The sequence below is a fragment of the Limanda limanda genome, chromosome 21, assembly GCF_963576545.1.
Source record: "Limanda limanda chromosome 21, fLimLim1.1, whole genome shotgun sequence".
Classification (NCBI taxonomy): Eukaryota; Metazoa; Chordata; class Actinopteri; order Pleuronectiformes; family Pleuronectidae; genus Limanda; species Limanda limanda.
The window spans coordinates 5,007,908-5,032,140 of NC_083656.1; the positions used below are offsets into that span (position 1 = coordinate 5,007,908).

At 43.7% G+C, this 24,233-nt stretch overlaps 1 protein-coding gene across 1 annotated transcript in view; it reads left to right on the top strand.

The window, feature by feature from the left end:
- Positions 1-9,162: 9,162 nt before the first annotated feature.
- Positions 9,163-24,233, top strand: part of LOC133027920 (heparan sulfate glucosamine 3-O-sulfotransferase 3A1-like) — a 30,216-nt gene continuing 15,145 nt past the window's right edge. The window contains exon 1 of the mRNA XM_061095089.1: positions 9,163-9,869. Within this exon, the coding sequence (XP_060951072.1) occupies positions 9,385-9,869 (485 nt within the window). The 5' untranslated portion in view covers positions 9,163-9,384. The remainder of the gene's footprint in view (positions 9,870-24,233) is intronic.

Consider the following 24,233-nt stretch of genomic DNA (forward strand, 5'->3'; position numbering starts at 1 on the left):
ACATCATCTCAACCAGACACGTTCTCCTCATTACCAGTCCTCCCAGTTCTGTTAACGTGGTTATGTTTTAATGATTGTTTGTTTGTTTGTAAACAGGATTACGCAAAAACTACTCGATGGATTTCACAAATCTTGGTTGAAGGATACAGGATGTGCCCATTAAATTTAGGATCCATGAATTTCTTTTCTTGTTCATTAACATTGTGAGATACAGTGTTTTTCCTTGATTTCTCAGACACTAATTCATGGATTTTGATGAAGAAATTTGTATATTGACATATTTAGAGGACTGATATTTACCAGAGTAGATTTTGGTGCCACTCAATTGAAATTAAAAGGCAGTGAGAGATGGGAAGTTTATTTTCCCACTGACAGAGAAGAATCACTTCAGAATATTATTTCCTTCTCATCAGCAGTGATCGCTGATATTAAAACGAGAACGTGGTTATGTTTTAATGATTCTCGGTTTGTTTGTTTGTTTGAAAACAGGAATACGCAAAAACTACTTGATGGATTTTCACAAATCTAGGTGGAAGGATACAGGATGTATCACTGTTACCTGTTGCTTCCAGTTATTAGCGCTGCTGACAAATTGCTCAGTGGATTAATGTGCCTCACGACATCAACTCTGATTTGTTAATACATCATCTCAACCAGACACGTTCTCCTCATTACCAGTCCGCCCAGTTCTGTTAACGTGGTTATGTTTTAATGATTGTTTGTTTGTTTGTAAACAGGATTACGCAAAAACTACTCGATGGATTTCACAAATCTTGGTGGAAGGATACAGGATGTGCCCATTCAATTTAGGATCCATGAATTTCTTTTCTTGTTCATTAACATTGTGAGATACGGTGTTTTTCCTTGATTTCTCAGACACTAATTCATGGATTTTGATGAAGAAATTTGTATATTGACATATTTAGAGGACTGATATTTACCAGAATGTGTATTTTGGTGCCACTCAATTGAATTTAAGGCAACATTTGGGCTCAGTGCTCTTCCAGTTGTTTTAATCCAAACCATGAACATTCTAAACAGACCTTAACTCAGGGAAACACACTGTTACCTGTTGCTTCCAGTTTTTAGCGCTGCTGACAAATTGCTCAGTGGATTAATGTGCCTCACGACATCAGCTGTGATCCGTTAATACATCATCTCAACCAGACACGTTCTCCTCATTACCAGTCCTCCCAGTTCTCATGACCCCTCTGGCTCGGAGGGGCTGCAGGGTTTGTGGTGTCCGGCCTCAATGCACCTGAGAACTACAAAAAAAACACATTTTCAATCCGACAGCCGTAAACGGGTTTGAATAAATACGACGGCACACCTCATACAGTAGATGCTGCAGGAAGAGGTGGAATGTCTGAGAGCTGAATGTGAGCAGATCAATCTTTTCCCAGTCACTTCAACCGTCCATTTGTCATTAGCAATGGAGCCCTCTCCAGAGGTAAAGCAATATCCGCCATATCCAGCTCCACGGTCTTATATATCGCTGCATCTCTGCTCATATACCCTTCAGGGAGGTCATTAATGGGGAGTGGGGGGGGGGCCGGGATCTCCGAAAACAGTCTGGATCCATACATCACGCCGCGCGCCGTCAGATTTCCTGACTCTGACAGCGGTTGCACCCGCCCTCCTCGGCTTTGCTTTGACTGAGAATTATTCTAACTTCCACAATAATCGCAGGCGCTGAGGCCGGTGTTTGTCTTGGACGGCGTTCAGACTCTCGCACGTCCATCACCGCAGGAGTCGGGGGGGTTTTGACGACCGCACGGAGCCCGGCGGTTTTATAGGCCGAGGTCGGAGGTGTCGGGCCGGGGGTTTCTATCGCTTTCAAAAGAAAATAGGTGAGAGGCGAAGAGAGCGGGTCGCAGATTTGTAGTAACTGTGCAATGTCCTCCTATGGAGAAGTGGGTTTAAATGAGTCTGTGATGTCATCAAAGAAGTGACTTTACACCCAGCTGTGGGTTTTGCCTTAAAAACCACAACATCACAGATTTCAGCGCTAAAACCAATAGAATCTCCATATGGTCTGTGATACTGTCGGGCTTTTTATTGACATGAAACACGGTCCTTTGCCAGAACAAAGATTGTTGCTGCTCTGAACGCACCGTGCTACATCAGGCAAAGACTATTCAGCAGAACGCCAGCACGAGAGGAACAGAGCCGTCATAGCGCCTCTGCAGCCGGGCAGAAAAACACCTGATTCAACAAATCATCGATTCTGCTTCGGCTGTGTCCTCACATTACGACAGAGAGGAGCATGGAGGGGTCCTGGCCGGGTGTCAGACCCTTCAATCCTCCATCCCACACAATTTCAGGCACAGTTAGCAGCGTAGTTAATCCGAACTCACAGTTGGGAGATCCAGGCTTTGTGATTACGCGGCTCAAACAACCTGCTGCCTAGCTGCTGTGTTTGGATGTATGAACAGATACTTATCTGCAGGAAATGGCAGATCAGACCTCCACATATTGCTTTTTAATGAGCGTGTTGCTGTCCGGTGAGGCTCTGATAGGCTCACGTATCAATCCCTTATCATCTGGAGCACTATCTCCACGTTTTGGCCTGGTCACCGAGTCAGACCTAGGGTCAGAAGGTCACATGGTTAGAGGACACTGACCCTGACAAACACAAAAGAGGGTTTTAGTGATAAATTCAGAATATAAATGTTGAATAAAAAGTGGTTTAAGGTCTTAAAACATTAACTTCTCAAGTAGTTTCCTAAACTGAATGTATTTTGTATTTATGCGTTTGTATTCTTTTCCATGCTTTTCTCAATTGTTTCAAGAAGACATCATCAAAGACTGTCAATAAAGATGGATGCCTAAAAAATTAGAATTTGAACAAACACCAGTGTGATAACAACTAGTTTGGTCCATGTCCTGTCCACTAACATGGAGGAGGAGGGTTCAATGTTTTGACTTCACTTTTGTTGAGCTGTAATGTCGTTACAGTCTTTGGAAATCACACAGTTGTAAATGTACTTCTGGCACTGATCAATATTTAGTTACATCCGACTCTAATTATGTTGACAGTCGTCGGGGCTGTTGGCTTCACTGCAGATGCAACATAATACTTCTCTGGTCTTTAACTGTGATTGTTACATATTTGGTCATTTATATTTATTGTGGTAGAGAAATAATTTGACATTTCAGGGGCTTTAAATAAATATCTAATTTTAAAACAATCCAGATTCTTTCGGCTCCTGAGTGAAATTTCCCCTGTGCAGCATTAAAAGCTTGAGTTTCACACTTTGGCTTCACTCGGAGTCGCCATCACGTTATTTTCCTAGTGGAGATTCATTTGGACAATCGCTCTCCTGTTTGCGATAGAACACAGAAAGCCATATGTGCCGTTAACCTGGTGTCCACAGCAGCTTGTGTAGGAACCTGATTAACTGGCCTGCAGTGATGGATACACACAGACACACACACACACACACACACACACACACACACACAGCTCCTTCCTCCCCTTCGCTCCTCCTGCTGCCTGGATCCTGATCAGCGGCATCCTGCTGCCTCTCACAGGAAGGAATGTGACACAAGCTGTAACACACCACACACAAGCCACAGTGTGAATGGCATCACACAGACTGTAAATACATGTTCTTTAATCCTCACAGAATTCATATGCAGTCTTGAATCTTCCATGAATTCTCTCCTGTCCGTTTGTTGATGGGTTTGTTTGTGAATACGATAACACAAAGATCTGCTGGACAGATCTCCAAGGAACTTAGAGGAAGGATGTGTTGTGGGTCAGGAAAGAAGCCATTAAATTGTTGTGTTAATCCTGATCAGGGGTCGGATCCAGCAACTGTTCTATAACCAGGCAAGATCGGGTGGTTTTCTTTGACATTTTCACTGATTTGCAAAGAAGTTAAATCATGAAAAACTGGATTATTTGTAATGTGCTAATTAAAACACACTTAATTCCAACTGAATCCCATTAGAAATGTTAGAAAGCCTCCATCTTAGTAAACAATGGAGATAAAGCGTTATCGAACCGTATGTCCTTGTGTGCTTTTGCTCAAATTGGTTTGTGTGTGGACATTCGGGGTCTATTTGGAGAAACGGCCCCACTTCAGATGAGCATTAATCTGATTAAGAGCAGGATTTATTTGTGTTTCCGTGCTCAATAGAAACGCTTCCTGTTCAGCGCGCCGCCTGCCAATGAGGCTGAAGAGCCACGGCCCGGATGAATGGCCAACAGCTGTGTATATACAGCCAAGACATTTCCTCTCGCCGTGACAAAAAAACGCACCCAGTCTCGGTAAATACGGAGTCGCAGCTCACACACCGTATACTTATGGACAAGTACAGTGAATATACAGTAGGTTTGGGTGGTAAGTATTGTTCTGTGTATTCTTATTTCCTTAAATTTAGATTTTAAGTGGGCAGAACCACCTGAGATCCACTCAGGAGGAAATGGTTGTAGGAGACAAACGACTGGAGCCAGAGAGATCGGGCTTGTGTGGAAGATAGTTTGAGGAGGGAACATGTCATAAAGTAAAAAACACACAACTTCCTTGTGTAAATCTGTTTAGTTTTTTACAAGCTTCATCTGTTTCTAACCATGCTGTTTCCCCATGGAGCCTTTTCAGGTTTTTCTTAACATTTCAATATCCTGCATCCAGTTAAGTTTTGAATTTATACGACGTAAAACCAGGCGAGTTGTCCAAAGGATAGGAGTAATATTGTCCCAGAAAAAAAAATAAAAAAAGGTACAGTATATTAAAATATACAGTAGGTTTGAAGAATCTGGGTGGTAAGTATTGTTCTGTGTATTCTTATTTTCTTAAATTTAGATTTTAAGTTAGCAGAACCATCTGAGATCCACTCAAGAGGAGATGGTTGTAGGAGACAAACGACTGGAACCAGATAGATCGGGATTGTGTGGAAATTTGTGAAGCGGAAGATAGTTTGAGGAGGGAACATGTCATAAAGTAAAAAACATACAACTTCCATGTGTAAATCTGTTTAGTTTTTTACAAGCTTCATATGTTTCTAACCATGTTGTTGCCCCACGGAGCCTTTTCAGGTTTTTCTTAACATTTCAATATCCTGCATCCAGTTAAGTTTTGAATTTATACGCCGTAAAACCAGGCGAGTTGTCCGGAGGTGAGGAGGAATATTGTCCCAGAAAAAAAAAAAAAGAGAAAAAGGTAGGATTTAACGCCACAGAATTCAGGTCGAGAAACGTAAAGCCATAATATTGGCAGTAAAGATGTCTCCTCCGAACTGACAGCTCCCAAACCTCAGTTCATAAACCTGTCTGGAGATTATGTGCATGGCTGAGACGCGCCGTCTAAAGACTTGGCCAGTGGCTCGGCAGTGGAAACAGTTTGTGCACGACTCTATTCACAGTGTTGATGGTGCATCGGAGAGAGCTCAATGCTCCGGCCCACGTCGGGTCCACACGTCTCCGTGAAGTGCAACAACCAGACTCAGCTAATTCTGCTGCTCCTTATTTGGCTGCGTCCTGGCACACGCTCCCTTTCCCATGGCATGCCCCTGAGAATTTATTCAATATGCAAAGTGAATGCAACGTTGTGTGTTCAAACAATAATAAACGGTTTGTGTTCGCGCTCCCTTTAAACTAAAAAACCCCAACTCCGCATCCAAGATTCCAAAACGGCTGCGTCAGTGTAACCATAGCGCTGCAATTTGGATAAATAGTGAAGATGAAAGCGGAATTACGTTTTCTACATGCCTCAGAGACTGCTTGCACATTTTTCTTAAAGCACCGATGTCTGGGTGTGTAATTACACACTAAATGCTGTTTTTTCTTTTTTTTTTAAGGGAAGTATGTGTCGCTGCACAAACATTAAAACCCAGAGTGAAAATGGGCACATTGCACAAAGGCACGCCCCAGATTCAGAGTTGCTGCACAGACGCCACAGAGCACAGCAGCGCTATTAAACTAATCAATGCTCTTTATCAGCAGTTCCTGACTTATTTTTATTTTTTGGCTGACAGTTTGAGTACGTTCCTCTGAAAGTGAAGCCGTGTCTGACCCTTTCCTCCAGCCCCATATAAATGTGATATATCTATGACGTGTGGGCAGTTGAGCCAAAGTGATTTTTTTCTTTCTCCCGTTGTTTCGATTGAAATAAATTTGTGAGGCATTAAAGAGCACAGTCAGAAGTGGAAGGTAACTTAATACATTTACTTTAGTTTAGTTTTGACATATACTTGTATTTCACTAAATCGTTTTAGTTTTGTGCTATTTGTACTATGCTATTTATACTTTATACTATTAATGCTATGTCTGAGGTGAATATATATATTCACTGATTATTGGGGTGGCTCAGAGGGTAGAGTGGGCCGTCCACTAACTAACTGCTTATACATTAATGATAATAATAATGTATATAACTAAATATAATAACAGTATAACTCATAGAAGGGGACTTTTTGCGTTATTCTCATACTTAGCAGGACTGATAATACATGGCAGTATTGTCAGTTTTACTTCGGGTAATGGATCTGAGTACTTCCTCCACAACTGCCTACAAGTTAATGCATTAAAGACTTAATTATATATATATATAAACATAGAGAGAGATATCTATAACACTTGAGATGTGGCCAGTCCGCATGATGACAACTTTCATTATTTTCAGTCACGCATGAGACTTTGAATCTAGAGCGTTTCTTTATATTGTGATATTAATAGTTTTACTATAGTAAATATTCCGAGTGCTTCTGCCCCCTGTCTGTAAAAACATCCTTAAGGTTTCACAAACAAATGGGAGAAGCCTGGAGGAGAAAGTAGTTTGAGTGGAGGGAAAGTATTTTGTACTATCTAATGTTGATCCACTCAGATTTCTCTTGTGACCTTTTCTTAAAGGCTTCAGACCAACAGGTTAGGAACTGTTACTTTGTCCCTTTCATAGCTGTGTTAATATATAATTTTCAGCATTTTCAGCATGAGACTTTGAATCTAGAGCGTTTCTTTATATTGTGATATTAAAAGTTTTACAATAGTAAATATTCCGAGTGCTTCTGCCCCCTGTCTGTAAAAACATCCTTAAAGATTTCACAAACAAATAAAGCCTGGAGGAGAAAGTAGTGTGAGTGGAGGGAAAGTATTAGTACTATCTAATGTTGATCCACTCAGATTTCCCTTGTGAGCTTTTCTTAGGGGCTTCACACCAACAGGTTAGGAACCATTACTTTGCTTCTTTCATAGTCGTGTTAATATATAATTTTTCAGCATTTTCAGCATGAGACTTTGAATCTAGAGTGTTTCTTTATATTGTGATATTAAAAGTTTTACTATAGTAAATATTCCGAGTGCTTCTGCCCCCTGTCTGTAAAAACATCCTTAAGGTTTCACAAACAAATGGGAGAAGCCTGGAGGAGAAAGTAGTTTGAGTGGAGGGAAAGTATTTTGTACTTTCTAATGTTAATCACATCTGACCCCTCAGATTTCTGTCTTGACCTTTTCCTAGGGGCTTCACACCAACAGGTTAGGAACCATTACTTTGCTCCTTTCATAGTCGTGTTAATATATAATTTTCATCATTTTGTCATTAGAGCATCGCTATGTAGCAGAATCTGAGCTGGAGTGTGAAGCCATCCGACCTTTGTGGGGGAGTCGGTGGGTGTCACCGCGGTTGTTTGAGGGGGTTGAGCATCTCTCCAGTGTCGGGGGGGGGGGACATGGGGAGTGATGTGTTAAATGCAGGACACCCCCTTCCCTCCCTGGTATTGTTTCCACAACATGGGGGACATCTGGCAGCAGCAATACACCCCAGTGTTGAGGTCTCCATCCTCTTTCTAAAGCAGTGAGCTGTGCAGCATTGAAGCACTGCCGCTATATTCTCATGCTAATGTCCACAAGGCTGCAGCAGATGTGAAACATTCGGTTCTGTTCTTGTTCACTTGTAAAGAAATAATGTGGCCCGTTATCTTTCTGTCGCTCTTTTTTTTTTGTGTTGTTGTTCTTCATCGTGTCGTAAAGATGAGTTCACGGCGGAGGCCATCGTCCTTGGTGGCCCCGGCCTCAGAGCCGCTCGCCGGTGGATTCTCTCGGCCGCAGAGAAATGTTCTCGCTCATGTTTTAAAGATCTGATGAATAATTCGTGGAAACTTGCAGCTACAGTGGAAAGTTGTGGGGACGGTGCAGGAAACAAACATCTCTAAACTTACTCACCCCTGTGACCACAACAGCAGCTTCTACACGCTGGTCTGCACAGTTTGTGTGTGGTTCATTCTATGAGTGTTACACTTCTATGTCCTGTTGTGTGTCTTAAGGTGAATGTCAGCAGTTTAGAATTGCTTAAAATTCATATGTGCATTCCTATGCTCGGTTAAGGGTCGAGAAAGAGACTTAAATTATGTATTGTGCCGGTTTTTACTTTATTTAAGTGTATTTGTTAATGCTTATAATTAATAGGTCCATTCCTATGCACATGGAAATAAGATGCAAGTGACGTCAAATAAAATAAAAGTATTAAAATGTGAATATGCAACAATTTTTTTTTTTGCACCTTTGCAAATTTGTCTGAGATGCCGTGTGAGAATCACTGGCTGCAGTGTTTAATTTGCAAGTTTTTGTGTTAGTTAGTGTTTATTAAAGTGTATTTGTTATTGCTTATAATGAATGTGTCTATTCATGTGCACAGGAAAAATACAGATGTATTGAAATGTGAATACTTGACTGTTTGTTTTTCTTCCTTCATTATTTAATCACAACTTAATTTTGTGCATAATCACTCCATCAGTTTTTCTAAGTATCATTGGCTCCTGGGTGCCTTGTGTGAGTTGTACTTGTATGTGATGTGATGTGTGTTACTGTGAATTAAAGTGTTTTGTTAGATCTTGTGTGTTTGTGTGTATTTCTGTGCACAGGCTAAAAGAGATGTCGATGAAATGTGGAGATTTTTGCAAGTCTGCACATTTCCTTCTACATTATTTAATCACAACTTTATTTAGTGCACGAAGATTCACTCTTAATTTGTCCGGGATGCTCCGTGAGACCCCGCCTACCTGGCTCCCCATTGGCTCCCGGGTTCCTCTCTCTCCTCATCCCATTGGCCGGAGACGTGTCCATCCAGCATCCTGACATGTGAGACAAGTTTACAACTGTGCACATGTGCAGCTCATGCATCAGGCTGACGGTGGTGGGACCAGAGAGGAAGAGGAGGACAGTCCACACAAGCACCTGTGAGCTTTTATTCTGAAGGTCTGCCCTCCCTAACCTGTACCACAGAGCTTCACTTTTATTCTGGAGCCTGTGGAGACAGACGTGTGTTCGATCCCTCTGCTCAGCCGTGGACCGAGTCTCCCTCCCCGGTGTCTTCATGGAGAGGAGGCTGAGCAGTGCGAGCCCACCCTGGCTGTGGCTCCAGCAGCGACCACCCCGGGACCGGGATGGCGTTTAGCCGCATCCGCACCCTGGACCCCCCGTCGCGCAGCATCCTCCGGAGATCGGCGGTGATGCTCGGCTCGCTCCTCGCCTCCCTGCTCCTCCTGCACCTCCTCCCCGACCGCTGCTGCTCCATCACCCCGGTGTCCTCCTCCTCCTCCTCTTCCTCCTCCTCCGGGCGGCTCCTCCAGGACCTGAGGTCGCTGAGGACCAAGCGGCTGCTGTACGAGTGGACCCCCGGGGAGTCGCTCCTCCTGCCGGCCCCGGATCTAGTCTCCTCCTCCAGGAAAGTGTCTCCGAGGTTCGCAGGTAAACTGAGTCCGCTCGGGGAGGGGAGCAAGAAGCTTCCGCAGGCTCTGATCATCGGGGTGAAGAAGGGAGGCACCCGGGCTCTGCTGGAGTTCCTCCGGGTGCATCCGGACATCAGGGCCGTGGGAGCGGAGCCGCACTTCTTCGACCGCAACTACGACAACGGGCTGGAGTGGTACAGGTGAGGAAATACGTGGAAACACATGAAAACAAATGAAATCACATTAAAAAACATGCAAACACATGAAATCACATGGAGGAAAACACATGAAACGATATTTCCATGAACCTAAATCCACATGTTCAAACTGAGGCTGTGCACAGAATTAATTGCATCTATTTTAAAATCTTGCTCATGATGATAAATTATGTTTTTCCAAATTTCCTCCACTGCACCACTGATAAAGATTCGTCCACAGAACCCAGCAGATCTATATTTAAGATTTCACCCGCTGCTGGTCTGATGATTTATTAAGTTCCTTCCACTGTGCTTTTCTTTAGATGATATCAGGCTTCGGGGCTTTCTGCACATTTTAGGCTTCACTGCCTTTGAGTTGTTTTTTGAAAAAGAGGAACAGCCTGAGTCATCTGAGGAATATGATATAATGTATTTGAATAATTTCCATGAATTGTAATTTCGAGGAATTAATGCCTCATTAGTTAATCTGCTGGGAAACTTCTGAAAACTCTTTTTTAAATGAAACTTTATTTCCTGTCTTGCCCTTTGTCTGTTCCTCACTAAACATACATTTCACTTAATAACTTTAGCATTTGAAGATCTGAATCAAATCTGCTGTTAATAATTAATAATTAGTTCACTAACAGATATTTTAGCACATTTGTCCTTTACATTAAATCATAATTATTCTAATTATCTAATTAATAAACAGTAAAACTGACTTTTTAATTTTCTGACATGTCAAACTTAAAAGTTTAGAATTGTGAACTATTTAGAAAGTACAAAACAATAAATAAGCACAATTTAAAAGAGGAATAATAATTACACCAGAGTAGATTTACCAAGAAGTTTATGATACAAAAAGAGTAAATTGTGCAAAGTTCATCAAAACTTTTTAATGCAGCAAAAAGTTTTTTTTTTTAATTAATCTTGTTCACAGCTCTAAATATTTAAAAGAGCCGGTATTTGTTTTCACATGTTTTCTCGACAGAAGAGAAACTATTAAGAAACTAAGTTCCTCGTGGATGTGGATGTGCTCCCCCCCTCGTCCAAGTTGAATTTGTGAATGATTTCATGTGTCACCGTGTGTGTGTCTGTGTGTGTGTGTGAGTGTGTGAGTGTGTGTTCACGTTTCCACAGGCCGGTGGTACTAAGCTCTCGTCTCCGTGGCTTCTGGCTCTAATGGGGCAGCGCCGCCATCGCAGCTCTGTTATTAAGACGGATTAGAGGCGTAATGAAAGGTTACCTGCGTGTCTCAGGAGGTGGAATTCACCTTCTGATTGAGTTAACACTGCACACAGCACCCCCCCCCCCCCCACTGAAACCCCACGGACAAAACTTTTACTCTCACTCTCCTCCCTCCCTCCCCCCCAAAACCACTCTGGCTCTCTCCCATCTCCCACTCACACACCTCCCTCTTTGTGCCTCTCTGAGAGTGAACACTCTCTTTTCGCCATCACTCTTTCACACCCCTCTGTTTACCTATTCATCCATTGTAGGGGGGGTTTATATCCATGAGGGTCCCATCTATCCCGAGGAGTTGCCAAGATTCCCTGGAATTTGGACCGTGCCTCCGAGGACGGGCCTCAGTGCCGCTTTTCCCCCCGTAACGCTGTCCATTTAAAACAGAGGGGCGCTTTGAGGAATAAATAAGTGTCAGGACCGGAGCGGCTCACTCTGCAGGAGGCCATCTTGTCAGCTCTCTGCTCCACGACGGCTCAGAGTCCTCCCGCTCGCAGTGTGTGTGTGTGTGTGTTTCGTGGAGAAGCTGCTGATTGAGTCGCATTCATTTGAAGCTGTTGGCCTGGTTCGGAGACGTTCGTCAAAACCAGGAGGTTTGTTCTGATCGCACCGCAGAGAACCTGACGGGCTCTTCCTCAAACTCTTCAGGATCTCGGTGTGTTTCAGGGCCGCAGGTTACAGCCGTGGCAGCTTCAAGGCTTCGAGGACGTGAGAAACTTGTCTGGTGTTCGACAGATTAAAAGCAAACGGAGCCGAACTTCCTTAGTAGAATCAAATAAATGGACTGAGAGAGAGAGAGAGAGAGAGAGTTTATTTACCTCTAATGTTGATGCTAACACTCTCGGCTCCGTCTGGATTGTGCAATAAGCTCGACCGTACACTATGAAATCATCAGAATTTAAGATAAAGAGGTTTCTGCTGGAGTCACAGTCTAAACAGGGCCTCATGCTACTGTAAGACCTGATGCAAGTGTATCCACACTGATGATCTAATGTCATGTATTATCATTCCTTATTCCAGTATTAATTAATATCACCAAGTGGTTTATGATAAAGAAATACTTGGTGATTGAGAAACATTCACCAAGTCCTGCAGCCGTGTTTAATTCTCCTTCAAACTAAAATGAGAAATATAAAGAACAACCTGTTGCTGTTTGTGCAAAACAAGGATTCCTGTGTCTAATCGCTGTGTCCAATTCCCCTGAATTTATGCCGTTCTCTTCATTAGCAACAGTGAGAACTTAAAAACGTGGAAGCTTCCGTCTCGGGAGACTCTTTGTTTATTGTCGGGGGGGCTGGGGGGGGGCTGATATGTGTCCTCAGCGTGAATCACTCGACTCCGTCCCCGATGGGAATGTGTGGAACATACTTTTAACACCTCTAAGCTCCTAAATGTGACGTGGCAACATCTACGACTCGTCTTTTTTCCAGCATCCCCAGGAATTATACTTGTCTGGCTTGCTGTGGGAATTTTCCATCAAGTCAGTCGCACCCCCCCCCCCCCCCGAAGCCGTGATGAAGAAAGAAATGTGTAATTTATAGAGACGTGGCTGTCAGAGCAAGAAACACTAAAACTGAATGGTTTAAATGTTTCACTTCACTTGTAATTTGCCCAAAACTCTGAAAAGTTGCGTTAAATTATATTTTCACCATCTGCATTTATTTACCTATAAGTGAGACATTTATTTATTTAAAGTTTGTAAATCTGCTCATGTGAAATGTGATTATTTTGCTAACTGCCAAAGAGGTTATGATCACCCCTGTCCGATTGTGTGTTGGCTTGTGAGCAAGATTACACAAAATCTACACAACAGATTTCCATGAAACTTATTGGAAGGATATGGGAGGGGTCAGGGAAGAATTTATTAAATTTTAGTGTGGATCCTGATCAGGGGTCGAATTCAGGAATTATTTTGTTACATTCAACATTGCGAGATAGGACGTTTTTCGAATTTTTAAGAATTTGAATTTATAGACTTATTTAGAAAACACATTTTTAAAGGCTAAGTGTGTGTTGTGCTCTATTGAGTGACATTCTAGATTACTTATTTCATATATTGTCCATATTCCAGAAGTCCCAGTTGTGAACTCTTGCTAAAATCCGGCCTTTTGTCGAACGCACCCGGTTCCGCTCGCTCAGCTCAGCCAGTGTTCCGTTTCACTACACATTTCTCAGCGGTGTATCCGTACAACCACACACAACCTGTCGGGCTTTTGTAGAGGAAATGGACACTCGGGAGTGAACAAGGAGGTCAAGCACAAACAGTGTAAACCGAAGGGGAGGTCCAGGCCGTGGAGTAGTGGCGATTATGTTTAAGGTCTACTTAGGTTACTGAACGCCCAGTTTTTACTTGTCTAGACCCGGCCACCGCAGTCCCTGTTTGATGTCTGCAGCCCGGTTGGATCAGGCTTCAGCAGATAGATCCGTTAATGGGTTAATTACCCTTCAAAAAACACGTGTGACCCATTAAAGACCAGGACAAGGTGTCTCCAGCTGCGCCACACGTATATTTAACTAGGTACAAACAAACATTCGATACACACTCATTCAAAACCAGGATTCACACACACGCACCTTTGCCAGGAAATAAACATGTAGCTTATGTATCAGCAAAAATCTCTTTCTAAAGTTGAGCAGAGTTGTTGTTTCTCTCGTCTGGTTCTTCTCTAACGTCTCCTTCATGTGTTCACTGTTTGAAACCATGAGAAACCCAGAATGAAAAGATCATGCCCGGCTATAGAAACTCTGAAAAAGTCACGTTGAATTAGGAGTTCCCCTGTTCATAAAACTGGCCTCGTTTGAAAGGATGCGATGTAATGGTAATAAAACAAAAAGGGTCTTAATCATACAGTAAAAGCAGTGGTCCAGTGTGTAGTCGGGTGTGTGTGTTTGTGTGTGTGTGTTTGTGTGGACTGGGAGGCACGGCAGCTTCAGACCAGGATGCACACGGAAGAAATAAAAGACTTCAGGCCAGTTTGTCCAAATACAAATCGAGACAAAATTCACAAAATGTAAGGATTCTCATTTATTTATCCAGTAGTGATTCGAATTTTCCTTTTATTTGACAACATATTTGTCAAGTGCTGTTTGAATGCGTAAAGAAATGAGGCCGGTGTCCAAGTACTTTTTGTAAATGTTGGCTTGGTTTTCAATGGGTGTCAGTTAATTGGGTGGCAGAGTTTAAACTGTGGCCTTGTTCTCTGCTGCCTTTTTGAGCATGTTGACGTGCGGCGGGGGGGGGGGACCAGTGGAAACCATGACACAACTCATAACTGGGAGAGGCTCGATGTTAACGGTCAGAAAGAAAAAGAACAAAATTACTGACGACTTCTTCAGCTGGTGGACTTACAGGATAATAAAGTTGTTGTATAGCAGCCACTTTATAACAGAGGGGCCAATAAACGTCTAAACCGAGAATCGTACGACATACGACACGAGTTCTAAAGTCTGTGCACATGTTTATTGTGTATCTGCACCAGGTGGTCATAACAAAACCACACACCCGCTGAAACACGAGGCCAAATTTAACTGTGTGTGTGTGTGTGTGTGTGTGTGTGCACTATAATTCCATATTTATGTCAGCACACAAACTGCAAGCACCTCCTGCCCTTGGTTGTAATCTGGCCAAGAATACAGGAATGACATGTTCCTCCCAGTGTCAAATAGAGCAAGTGAGTTCAAAATAGTTTTCTCCCACTCTTATAACCCGACTCTATCGTATCTCCCTCACCTATCTGGATTTATGTAACCGTATTAGCCAGAATCACAAGAAACATCCTGGAATGTATTTTCCTGGTGTTATTTATCTGAGAGTGCAGAACCCTTAAAAAGCTGCATCTCCACGGCCTCTTCAGAGAAGACTTTGAAAGGAGATATTTGTTTTAGAATTTCTCCACCGCACGGTCGAGATTTTAAAAACAGATTTAACTCATTTCCCCTGATTCACCCCCCGTTTGATTTATCCTGTTTTTGCCTCTTGTGTTGGAACATACCGGGCTGTAATGGAATATACTTAGAGATCCCTCAAAGTGGTTTGGGGATGGTAATGGTTTTTAATTGAATTCAATATGTTTCGGCATGAAACAGGATGTTGGAATTAGACTTAGTTTGGAAGGGAGAGTTTTATTTTTTTAATGTTGGGACTAGGGTTGCAAAATTCCGGGAATATTCAAAGTTGGAAACTTTCTATGGGAATTAATGGGAATTAACGGGAATATACGGGAATTAACGGGAATAAACAGGAATTAACGGGAATAAACTGGAAATGTTGTGGGTAATTTATACTAACTGTATTTACCTTGTCATATACAGACATAAATATAAACATTTTGTTTTGTTATAGGCTGATTTGAGCCCTGAGGAAACTTTGGGCACTTGACTATATGCTTCTGCATCGTTGTGTCTTTCTTAACATAGGTCTTTGCACAGTATTTGCAAATGTACACAGCCTTTCCTTCTACATTGGATGGAGTGAAATGCCTCCACGTATGAGATAGTGCACGTGGCATTGTTCTGTAGAATAAGATGAGAAAAAAAGTTTGTAAAAAAACACTAATGCAATGCCAGAGATATAAATAGTTAGCCAACCAATTGGAATCGTCTGTAAACATATTTTACAATTGATGGATAAATGAATGGAAATAGGCTAGATGAACAGATGAACAATCAACAATCAGCATGCTAATATGTTTCCGGAAATTTACTGGAAAACTTTCCGCCCCTTTGCAACCCTAGTTGGGACATTAAATCCTGCAGGTCTACCTTCAAGTCCTTTTCAAAATAAACTAGTTTGGTCTTGTCAGCCCCAAACTCTCTGTACTTAGAAATCTTGATATACGTTTGTTTTTTTGATGATAACTTGAGGAACACAACTCCATGTGCTGACACAGGGGCCGGTCTGTGGATGGCAGGTGGAGCAGGGAGGCCTGGCCGAGGTGTGTGTGTGTGTGTGTGTAGTGGGGGGGGTCAGGGTGTGGGTTGCACACAGCGGACGTAACGTGATCACCAGAGACCTCCTGAACATTAGCTCCGAGCTGCCTTTGGATTGTGAAAGTGATTATCGGGGGGTATAATTGTAAAAAACCGGGAAGGCCACCCCCCTTGCTGAAGGCATGCAACTCGCTAACGACTGCAGCTCCCCCCCGACCCCCGGACCCCCCCCTACACTCCTCGCCAACTCCTTGACCTCCGCCACCCTTTCCGACATCTCTGCGTGCCCTGAGCAGCTGACCCCAGGAAGCCCCATGCAGGGGGGGGGTAGATAGAAGTGCCTGTCAGCAGCTGCCCTCTGGCATCCGGGGAATCTGCCCCCCCGATGGGTGGGTGAGGACAGGCAGCAGGTGCAGGGTGCTCCGCCTGGACACCACCTGGATCTCCAACCAGACGCTCACACCTGATGAGTTCACCTGACGCAGCTAAATATAAGAGCCGAGTGTTGGAAGTTAAAGGCCGTTTGTGAAGATATCTCAGGTGTCAAGGATCAGGAACTCCCGGGGGTCTTTGATGAGCAGGTGAAGAAACGGCGTGTGATTGATGGCGGTCAACCGGGTCGTGTGGAGGCGTGCCACAGAACGTGCCACCCTCAGAGGTCACCATGCCAACAGATGGTTCTGTAACATTCAGATCAGGTTGCAGCGTTTCTAGGTTTCGAGTTGTTTATTCACTTTTGGGTTTGTGTGTACACACTCGTCGTCAGAAACCTGTTTGACCCGCTCGGCTTAGCAGCTGTCGGGCCCTTTTATGAGGCTTTAGCCCCCAACATTATGAAGCATTTATTCTGGGATTCATATTTCAAATGGAGCATGGGAGGTCACTTTTTATTGTGCTTTGGAAAAATGGGAAATACGTCGCTCTGGAAAGCTGAAAAACACAGTAATCATTTCAGTCGTCTCGTATTTGATCAACTGTGACGTTAACGTTTCTGAAGCTGAGATTTTTTGACCTTTTTCCAGACGTTGAGTTTCACGTGCTCGGCTCAGTTTTCTGCTTTCGGGTCGTGATACCTGAAGAGCTTTAGTAGTTTAGCGGTTTTCAAGCAATGCCCATGAACCTCAGTGATTTATTTCCCTGAACTTCATGGAAACCTGCCAGGTAATATTTTCTAATATCCCAGCAGTTTGTGCCCTCAGGCCCTTTACAAGCAGTACGACTGAAATGGAGAAAAAGGAAGAATCATGTTAGCAATTTTCTTCCTGTTCTAGATTCCTGTTCCTCTATGTTTCATTCTTTACTTCTTGGCAGTGCAAGGTTGATGGAAGTTAAGTGTTATCCTTCCACAAACAAAGAGAGACTGTAACCCTATCATTTGGCACCGGGGCGAGTCAGGAGGCTTCGTACCAAACGGCTTCAGCTCTCCTCGCAGCGAGCGAACCAAACAAACCGCAGAAAACAACCGCCAGAATTCATGCATATCAAGACTTTCAGAGGATTTGCCAGAGTGCTTTAGGATTTTCAGAATTATGAAGCCAAACCCCTGTTATTTGGGCACAGAAGGGCTTGGTAAATGATGCATGGATGGAGCGTATACGTGTTACAGCCCTCAGTGGTGCGGATTGGCAGGGCGAACCAACGCCTCAGCGTGATGGATCTCTCTTTCCCATCTTACAGGCAACAGCTTTATCACAGGACAGGGAGCCCTCCGCATTTTCCACCAGAGAGAGAAAGACGGAGACAGACCCGGAGTGAGGGAGAAGCAGAGCTGTGGAAAGCCTGGGAACCAATAAAAAGAAGGAAGCCCTCTCTCCTCCTGGGTCCTCCATTTTCCGTTCCAACTGTAGTGTTTTCTTTACCACATTTTTTTTTTTCTTCCTCTGGCACACATCTCACTCCTATATTTCAAGTCGCCCCGTAAAATTAAAAAACATTCAAGTGTTTACTACTCGAGGAAGCTCGTCTTTCCAGCCCCTTGACTTCCATTCACTTAGCAGGGAAGTCTTTTACCCCTTTCAAGGGTCTTTTTAAGGTTTACTGACCAAACATGGAATTGTTTTCCTTTAATGCTTGTGCGCTCAAAGGCACGGGCGGGCGACACGCTTGCCATGTGCGCTATCTGCAGCTGCCTGTGTGGCGATAGGATGGCACCGGGCGTCCTGTTTTCTGTGGCTCCAGCAGGGCCGGGCCGGTGCCAGTCGCCTTGGCAGAGTCCGACCCTGCAGACATGGACAGAGGCAACGCCAGACAGCACCTCAGGCACAACCTCCATGTGACTGCCCAACCTCTGTCTCCATGCAAAACACGGAATTATACCGGAGCCAAGACTGAGACGTTTGTGTGTGTGTTTCTGAGCGTGTGTGTGGCTCTATCGAAAATTAGGGATTGGCATTGTTCTGGCACGTTATTTCCTCAGATGTTATTTTTCAAGCTTTCAGCACCGGTGCTCTGATGTATTCTGTATATTTCTGCTAGATGGTGAAACAAAGAGTCGCGTGGTGGCGATGACTGAAATGAAACATGCTGAAGATTAGGGTTTGGCAGCGCCGCACGCCACGAGCAGTGAAATCCTGCAGAATTTTTTGAAACAGCTCATAACGGAGGTGGTGAATGGAGAGAGAATGACAGAGTGGCATTTAATCTGCCTTGAGAGATGTTTCATTCAAACACCAGTGCTGCGGATCCTCGGCATGTGCTACCTGGTTCCTAGAGTTGAAATCCAGCTGTTCAAACAAACGCTTTTCACAAAAAGTCTATTGTGTAGCGAGGTTGTGTTGCACAAAAGAGACGTGCACGGCCTCATCCAGCCGGTTTTCTCTTTACACAGCATCGATTAGAACGTATTAGAGATATTCTTTGAACTCGCTCAGAGCAGTTTCTCTCTTTCATCGAGTCGTTACAACCCCAGCTGCTCTATTTTTAATTTCCACCACCATTTTAAGAAAAGACGCTGTACAGCTTTTTTCTAACTACCCCCCCAAATGTCAGGCTGCTTGATTAAGGAGAGGAATGTGTTAGAAAATGAGTTTGCCAACCCCAGACCCGTTTATTGATAGATGGAGTGCAACAGCACAGTCTGCGTCTTTCTGCATAAAGATGGAGGAGGGTGATAAAGGGTGTGTGTGTGTGGCGCAGGGTCCCGTGATTGATATGCCCACAGAGGAGGGCAGGGAAGCCACCCAGTAATTCAATTAATCTTAACCTGAACACCAGTAATTGCTACTGTAACTAGCTCTGACTGTACATTAGACAGGAGGGAAATTGCTGTCAGAGGAACGCGTCTGGCTAATAGAAGCAGGAAGCCACGTCCTCGGAGCTCTGGAGTTGCACAAAGGGGGCTTCTCCTTCTTTACTATTATCCTTTCTCCCAGAGATGAGTATTTGCATGTTAATGAGAGGAGAACGGGAGAAGTTGGAGATGAACTATTCCAGAAAAACTGTCGGGCCAAACTATTCACTGTCTTCTCAGCAGCAACGTTCAAAGAAATAGTTCAACATGAACACAGACCAAATCTAGAGTAGTCTTACATTTATTGAAATATACCTATTTTCTTTCTTGCTGGTGCTTAAGATGCCTGAACTCTCTTACTGTATATATTGTTTTGTTTTATATTGTTTTTTTATTGTTGTTTAATGTCTGAGTGTTATTTATGAACAGTGCACCAACCCCACCAAGGCAATTTCCTGTATATGCAAATATACTTGGCAATTAAAGGAATTCTGATTCTGAGAATTCTGAAGCTTCTCCACTTCCTCCCAACTATCCCAAATTTAAAATTTCTCAGATAAGATATTTCTCGGATAATAACTCTGCCATCCTGCGTCATTTTGGAGCCAGAGTCTGTGCAGCAGCGATCAGGAAACTGTCGATACATTGGACAAACTGGAAAGACATGTATGGGCACATTTTGTAATCGTAAACTTCCTGAATGGAAATTGAAATGCACTCATGTCTCTGAGAGCTTGAAACATTCTTTATCGGCTTCACTGATCCGACCGGGTCTTTGTTTCTCTGCTCCTTTGTGTCCAGCTCATGTTGAACTCCGTAACAAAAAGCCGACGTATTGTCAGAAATCCTTTGAACACACCCTTCGGGATATTGATCCTATTGTTTCCTGCAGGAACAAGGCGGCGGTTTGAAGGTGTTGACCTGTAGAGAAAAGAAAGACACGACTTCTTTATGAGCTGCTTTTATGCATTCTCTGGAAATCGGACACCTCGAGAACAGCGCATAAATCAGGTTTACATAAAAATCTATTTTCCTTGTTTCTTATTCATCAAACTCGGTCTCCTCCGCCCTCTGAGAAGTGTTTGTTCCCGTTGCGTTCGAGCTCCCGATTCCACTGCCAAACATTTGTAGAAACCCGACCCAGTTATATCAATACCTTATGTTTCATTTCTGCATTATTATTTCAGTGCGTTGTGTTTGTGCAGCTGGCTGGTTGTGGGTCAGCCTCGGCCAGTGTGCAGGGCGCCGGGTGCATCAACACTGTGGAGACCTGACGTGAGCCCGAGTCATTTTAAGCGCTAAACATGTGGTGGGGCTGCGGCTCATTATATCATTATGTTGTCAGGGCGATTGTTAATTCTGACATCTTTGATTCGAGCAGTCACATCCTCCTCTGCGGTCACATCGGGAGGAGGAGGAGGAGGAGGAGGAGGAGGAGGAGGAGGAGGAGGAGGAGGAGGAGGAGGAGGAGGAGGAGGAGGAGGAGGAGGAAGCTGGTTATTAAGAGCCAATCACCAGCGTGGACAGATGTGCGAGATATGTAGCTGGAGAGTCTTCGCTGTCGAGACGGTTTCGTGTGCAGCTTCCTCCTCCAACACACCCCCACATCAATTATTAATCCAGCCAATTAGCAGGGCTGCATTATTCACCAGGAAGCTGTGATCACATCCATTAACAGCGCCGCCTCGGCTCACTGTGGCGGCTCCCATAAGGCCCTCCCACATTCCCTCCCACCCGGTGGACGTATTTGACCACGGAATTCTGTTTCCAGCATATTCATTCATTGCACAATCACCTCTGTGCAGCTCTGGGCCCAAATTATGTCAAAATCGCCAAAAGGCAGAAACTTAAATGCGGAATATTTGGATTTGTTTTTGTACAACAGGAGGAAGTGGAGACACTTTTTCTATTTTCACACCACAGCACCTGTTACAATGTGAATTGTAAACATTAAAGACATCAGGAGCCTCAAAGACGAAGACAAATTTGAATTTCACTAAATAGGTTTCATTATTTGTTGGTTCAAACTAAATTAATAGAACTTTCATCCATCTTCGTCTGAGCTAACATGATTATCACTGTCTCCTGTCGCTGTTTACAAACGAGAACATTGTTATTGTTCCATCTTTAGCTCGGAGGAGGAAGAGGAAGTCATCTTCTTTTCTCCGGCTGTTTCCCACGGAGCTGTGATTGCTTGTCACTGGGATTCACGGAGCCACAAATCGCTGAAAAGAATCACTTCCTGTTTTCCCTGTGTTTACCGGACACACGAACCTTGCATTCGATAAAAAGTGATTTATTCTCGTTTGCTTATCTGCTTAATTGATGTCCCCCAGGTCCCCCCCCCCCCCGACAGCCATGATTTCATTACACAAACAATTTAGAGAAGTTTGATTAACACAAATGAGAGTTCAGGGCCCGCACTTGTTTACATGTTGCTCCTACAGGCTCCACCCTTGTTCCACAGCCATTAATAAGCACTCAACAGACAGTAGCAAGAAAGAAAAATGTATTATTACTCAGTTAATCACGATGAACGTGGTTGTGCTATTTTTGCTTTGATTAGAAAAACCTCTGTTTTGTTTTAATCACCTTACTGAGCTCCGGTCCACTGGGATGAGCAGATATGATTTAACATCCTCACCCTCAACTTGATTCTCATTGTGGCCACAGAGATGCAATCATATTGATTTTGTAGTTTCAGATTCACAAGGAGCAGTTGATTCATGGCTCTTCTGAGACAACTGTGTGTAATTAGGCTGTGGTGGTCCTCGGCGATGGTTCTGTGCTTTGTTCCTCCCACCAAATGTAGTGTGAGCGCTAATGGAGAGGCTTAAACACACATGCACGTACACTGGAGAGCACACACACACACACACAGACACACACACTCTACATTAGACTCTGTGGCTGTCGCGGGCAGGTCTGTTTCTGACATACCATTTATTACATCATGTAATTTTCCACTCAGCCCAGCAGCAGCAGCAGCAGCAGCAGCAGCAGTGAATATTCCCTTTCACCGCCCTGCTCCGGCTCTTATGTTTCATTTCTCTTTCTCGTATCCAACTGGCTTTTAAAACCAGGGGTCGGTCCTGGCAAAGTGTAAATCCAGCACGAGGGATTCCCCCCCCCATCTCCCACAAAGCTTTCTACTCCTGGCAATCGAGTGCCAGCCAGCGTTTCTAGCTCTCGGTCTCTCTGATGAACTCTTGGATGCACATGACAACAGGATTGCACTTTAGAGGAGCCTGTTTGGACAGATAGGTGAAAGTACGAACACGCACACACGTTCAAGGACACGTAGCATCACAACCATAGTGTGTCTGCACTCACACATATCACAAAGTTTTGCAGCAGGTGATTCTCCGGTCAGACACGATCACAACAACGCGGAAATCTATCAAATTATGTATTATTAGGGCCCGAGCACTGACATCAAAGGTCAGGTGAGACCCTATTGAAATTGTAAGGATTATTATTATTATTCTGGCAAATGAATTCTCTTTTTGAGGGCTTTACCATGCTCAAATTCTTACCAAAATTTGCAGAAAGTTAGAAAGTGGTGAAAATTAAACGTATTCTGAAGGAATTTTCAATGGGCGTCGCAAAATGGCTCAACGGTGCCCCCCCCGAGACCCCTGGAACGTGTTCACATTGACCGGTCTTCACAAAAATCGATACACAGGTGTATCATGAACAGACAAACAAAAAAGTCTGTACGTGCAATTGGAAAAACACAACAGGAAGCCTGCTATTTTGCATTTAGTGGCCATTTTGGTAGGGCCCGAGCACTGACATCAAAGGTCAGGTGAGACCCTATTGAAATTGTAAGGATTATTATTATTATTATTATTATTTAGGCAAATTACTTGGCTTTTTGAGGGCTTTAACATGCTCAAATTCTTACCAAAATTTGCAGAAAGTTAGAAAGTGGTGAAAATTTACGTATTCTGAAGGAATTTTCATAATATATATATATTTGTTTACAGCACATTGACTTCTGTCCTTATCATCGAAAGGCTCTTTAATCTCGTCGTCTTTCATACTTGACATCTTCTTAATCTCTTATTCATCCTGAGATATTAGTTTTCTGATCTGTATTCTCACATGGTCTCACTCAGCTCAATTATCCAGAGTTTTTATTCGGAGGCTGGCCCGAGAGATTCTGGAGAAAGTCCACAGCAACTGACTCTGAACATTCAGGTTCTCACATGCAGCTCCTCCAGATAGTTTTAGAAGATTACCTGGAGTTCAGTGCCAGTGTCTGAGAGCAGCTACACAAATACAGATGCTGCAGCAGTTGTTTGCCACACTTTCACTTTTGCGTCACCCCCATTCATCCTATGGGGTTTGCTATTGCATTACAGCCCCATAATGTAAATGCAAATGTGATTGAAAGTGGTTCATAATAGCCTCCATTTGACTGTCATGAATATGAATGGAATTAATATGCATTTCGCTTTGCTTTGCTTCTCTTCTCCGTGGCTGTGTGTTCTCGTGAAGGATGGCGCCCACCCGGCCCCTCCTCGCCATTGTCTCTGCACTCTATTTATTTGTTTTCTAATTGTGATTTGGACGGACCACATTTATTCACGCCACAGCCTCCCTCTGCGCGTGCGGCACATCCGTCATTCAAGCCTGGCAGAGTTTGACTCAATAACAGCGCAAATATCCAGCCATTATCTCTCCGTGGAGTACTCCCTCAATGTTAATGTGTTTTTAGGACGATTAAATCAGTGTGAAATAGTGAAAAAGAACCTCCTGATTGATAACACGTGTCCCCTCCCCCTTGAACACCTCATTTGCCAGATCCACGGCGGAGGAGCCGGGGAGCCTGGGCACATGAATCCACCGGCTCACATGAGATTGGGTTGCAGCGCCGGCTCGGTAATCAGACAGGCCGCGGTGAGAATTAGAACATTCGTTATTGGAACGATACGGCAAGAGAACTACGTAGGCTTCGCCGC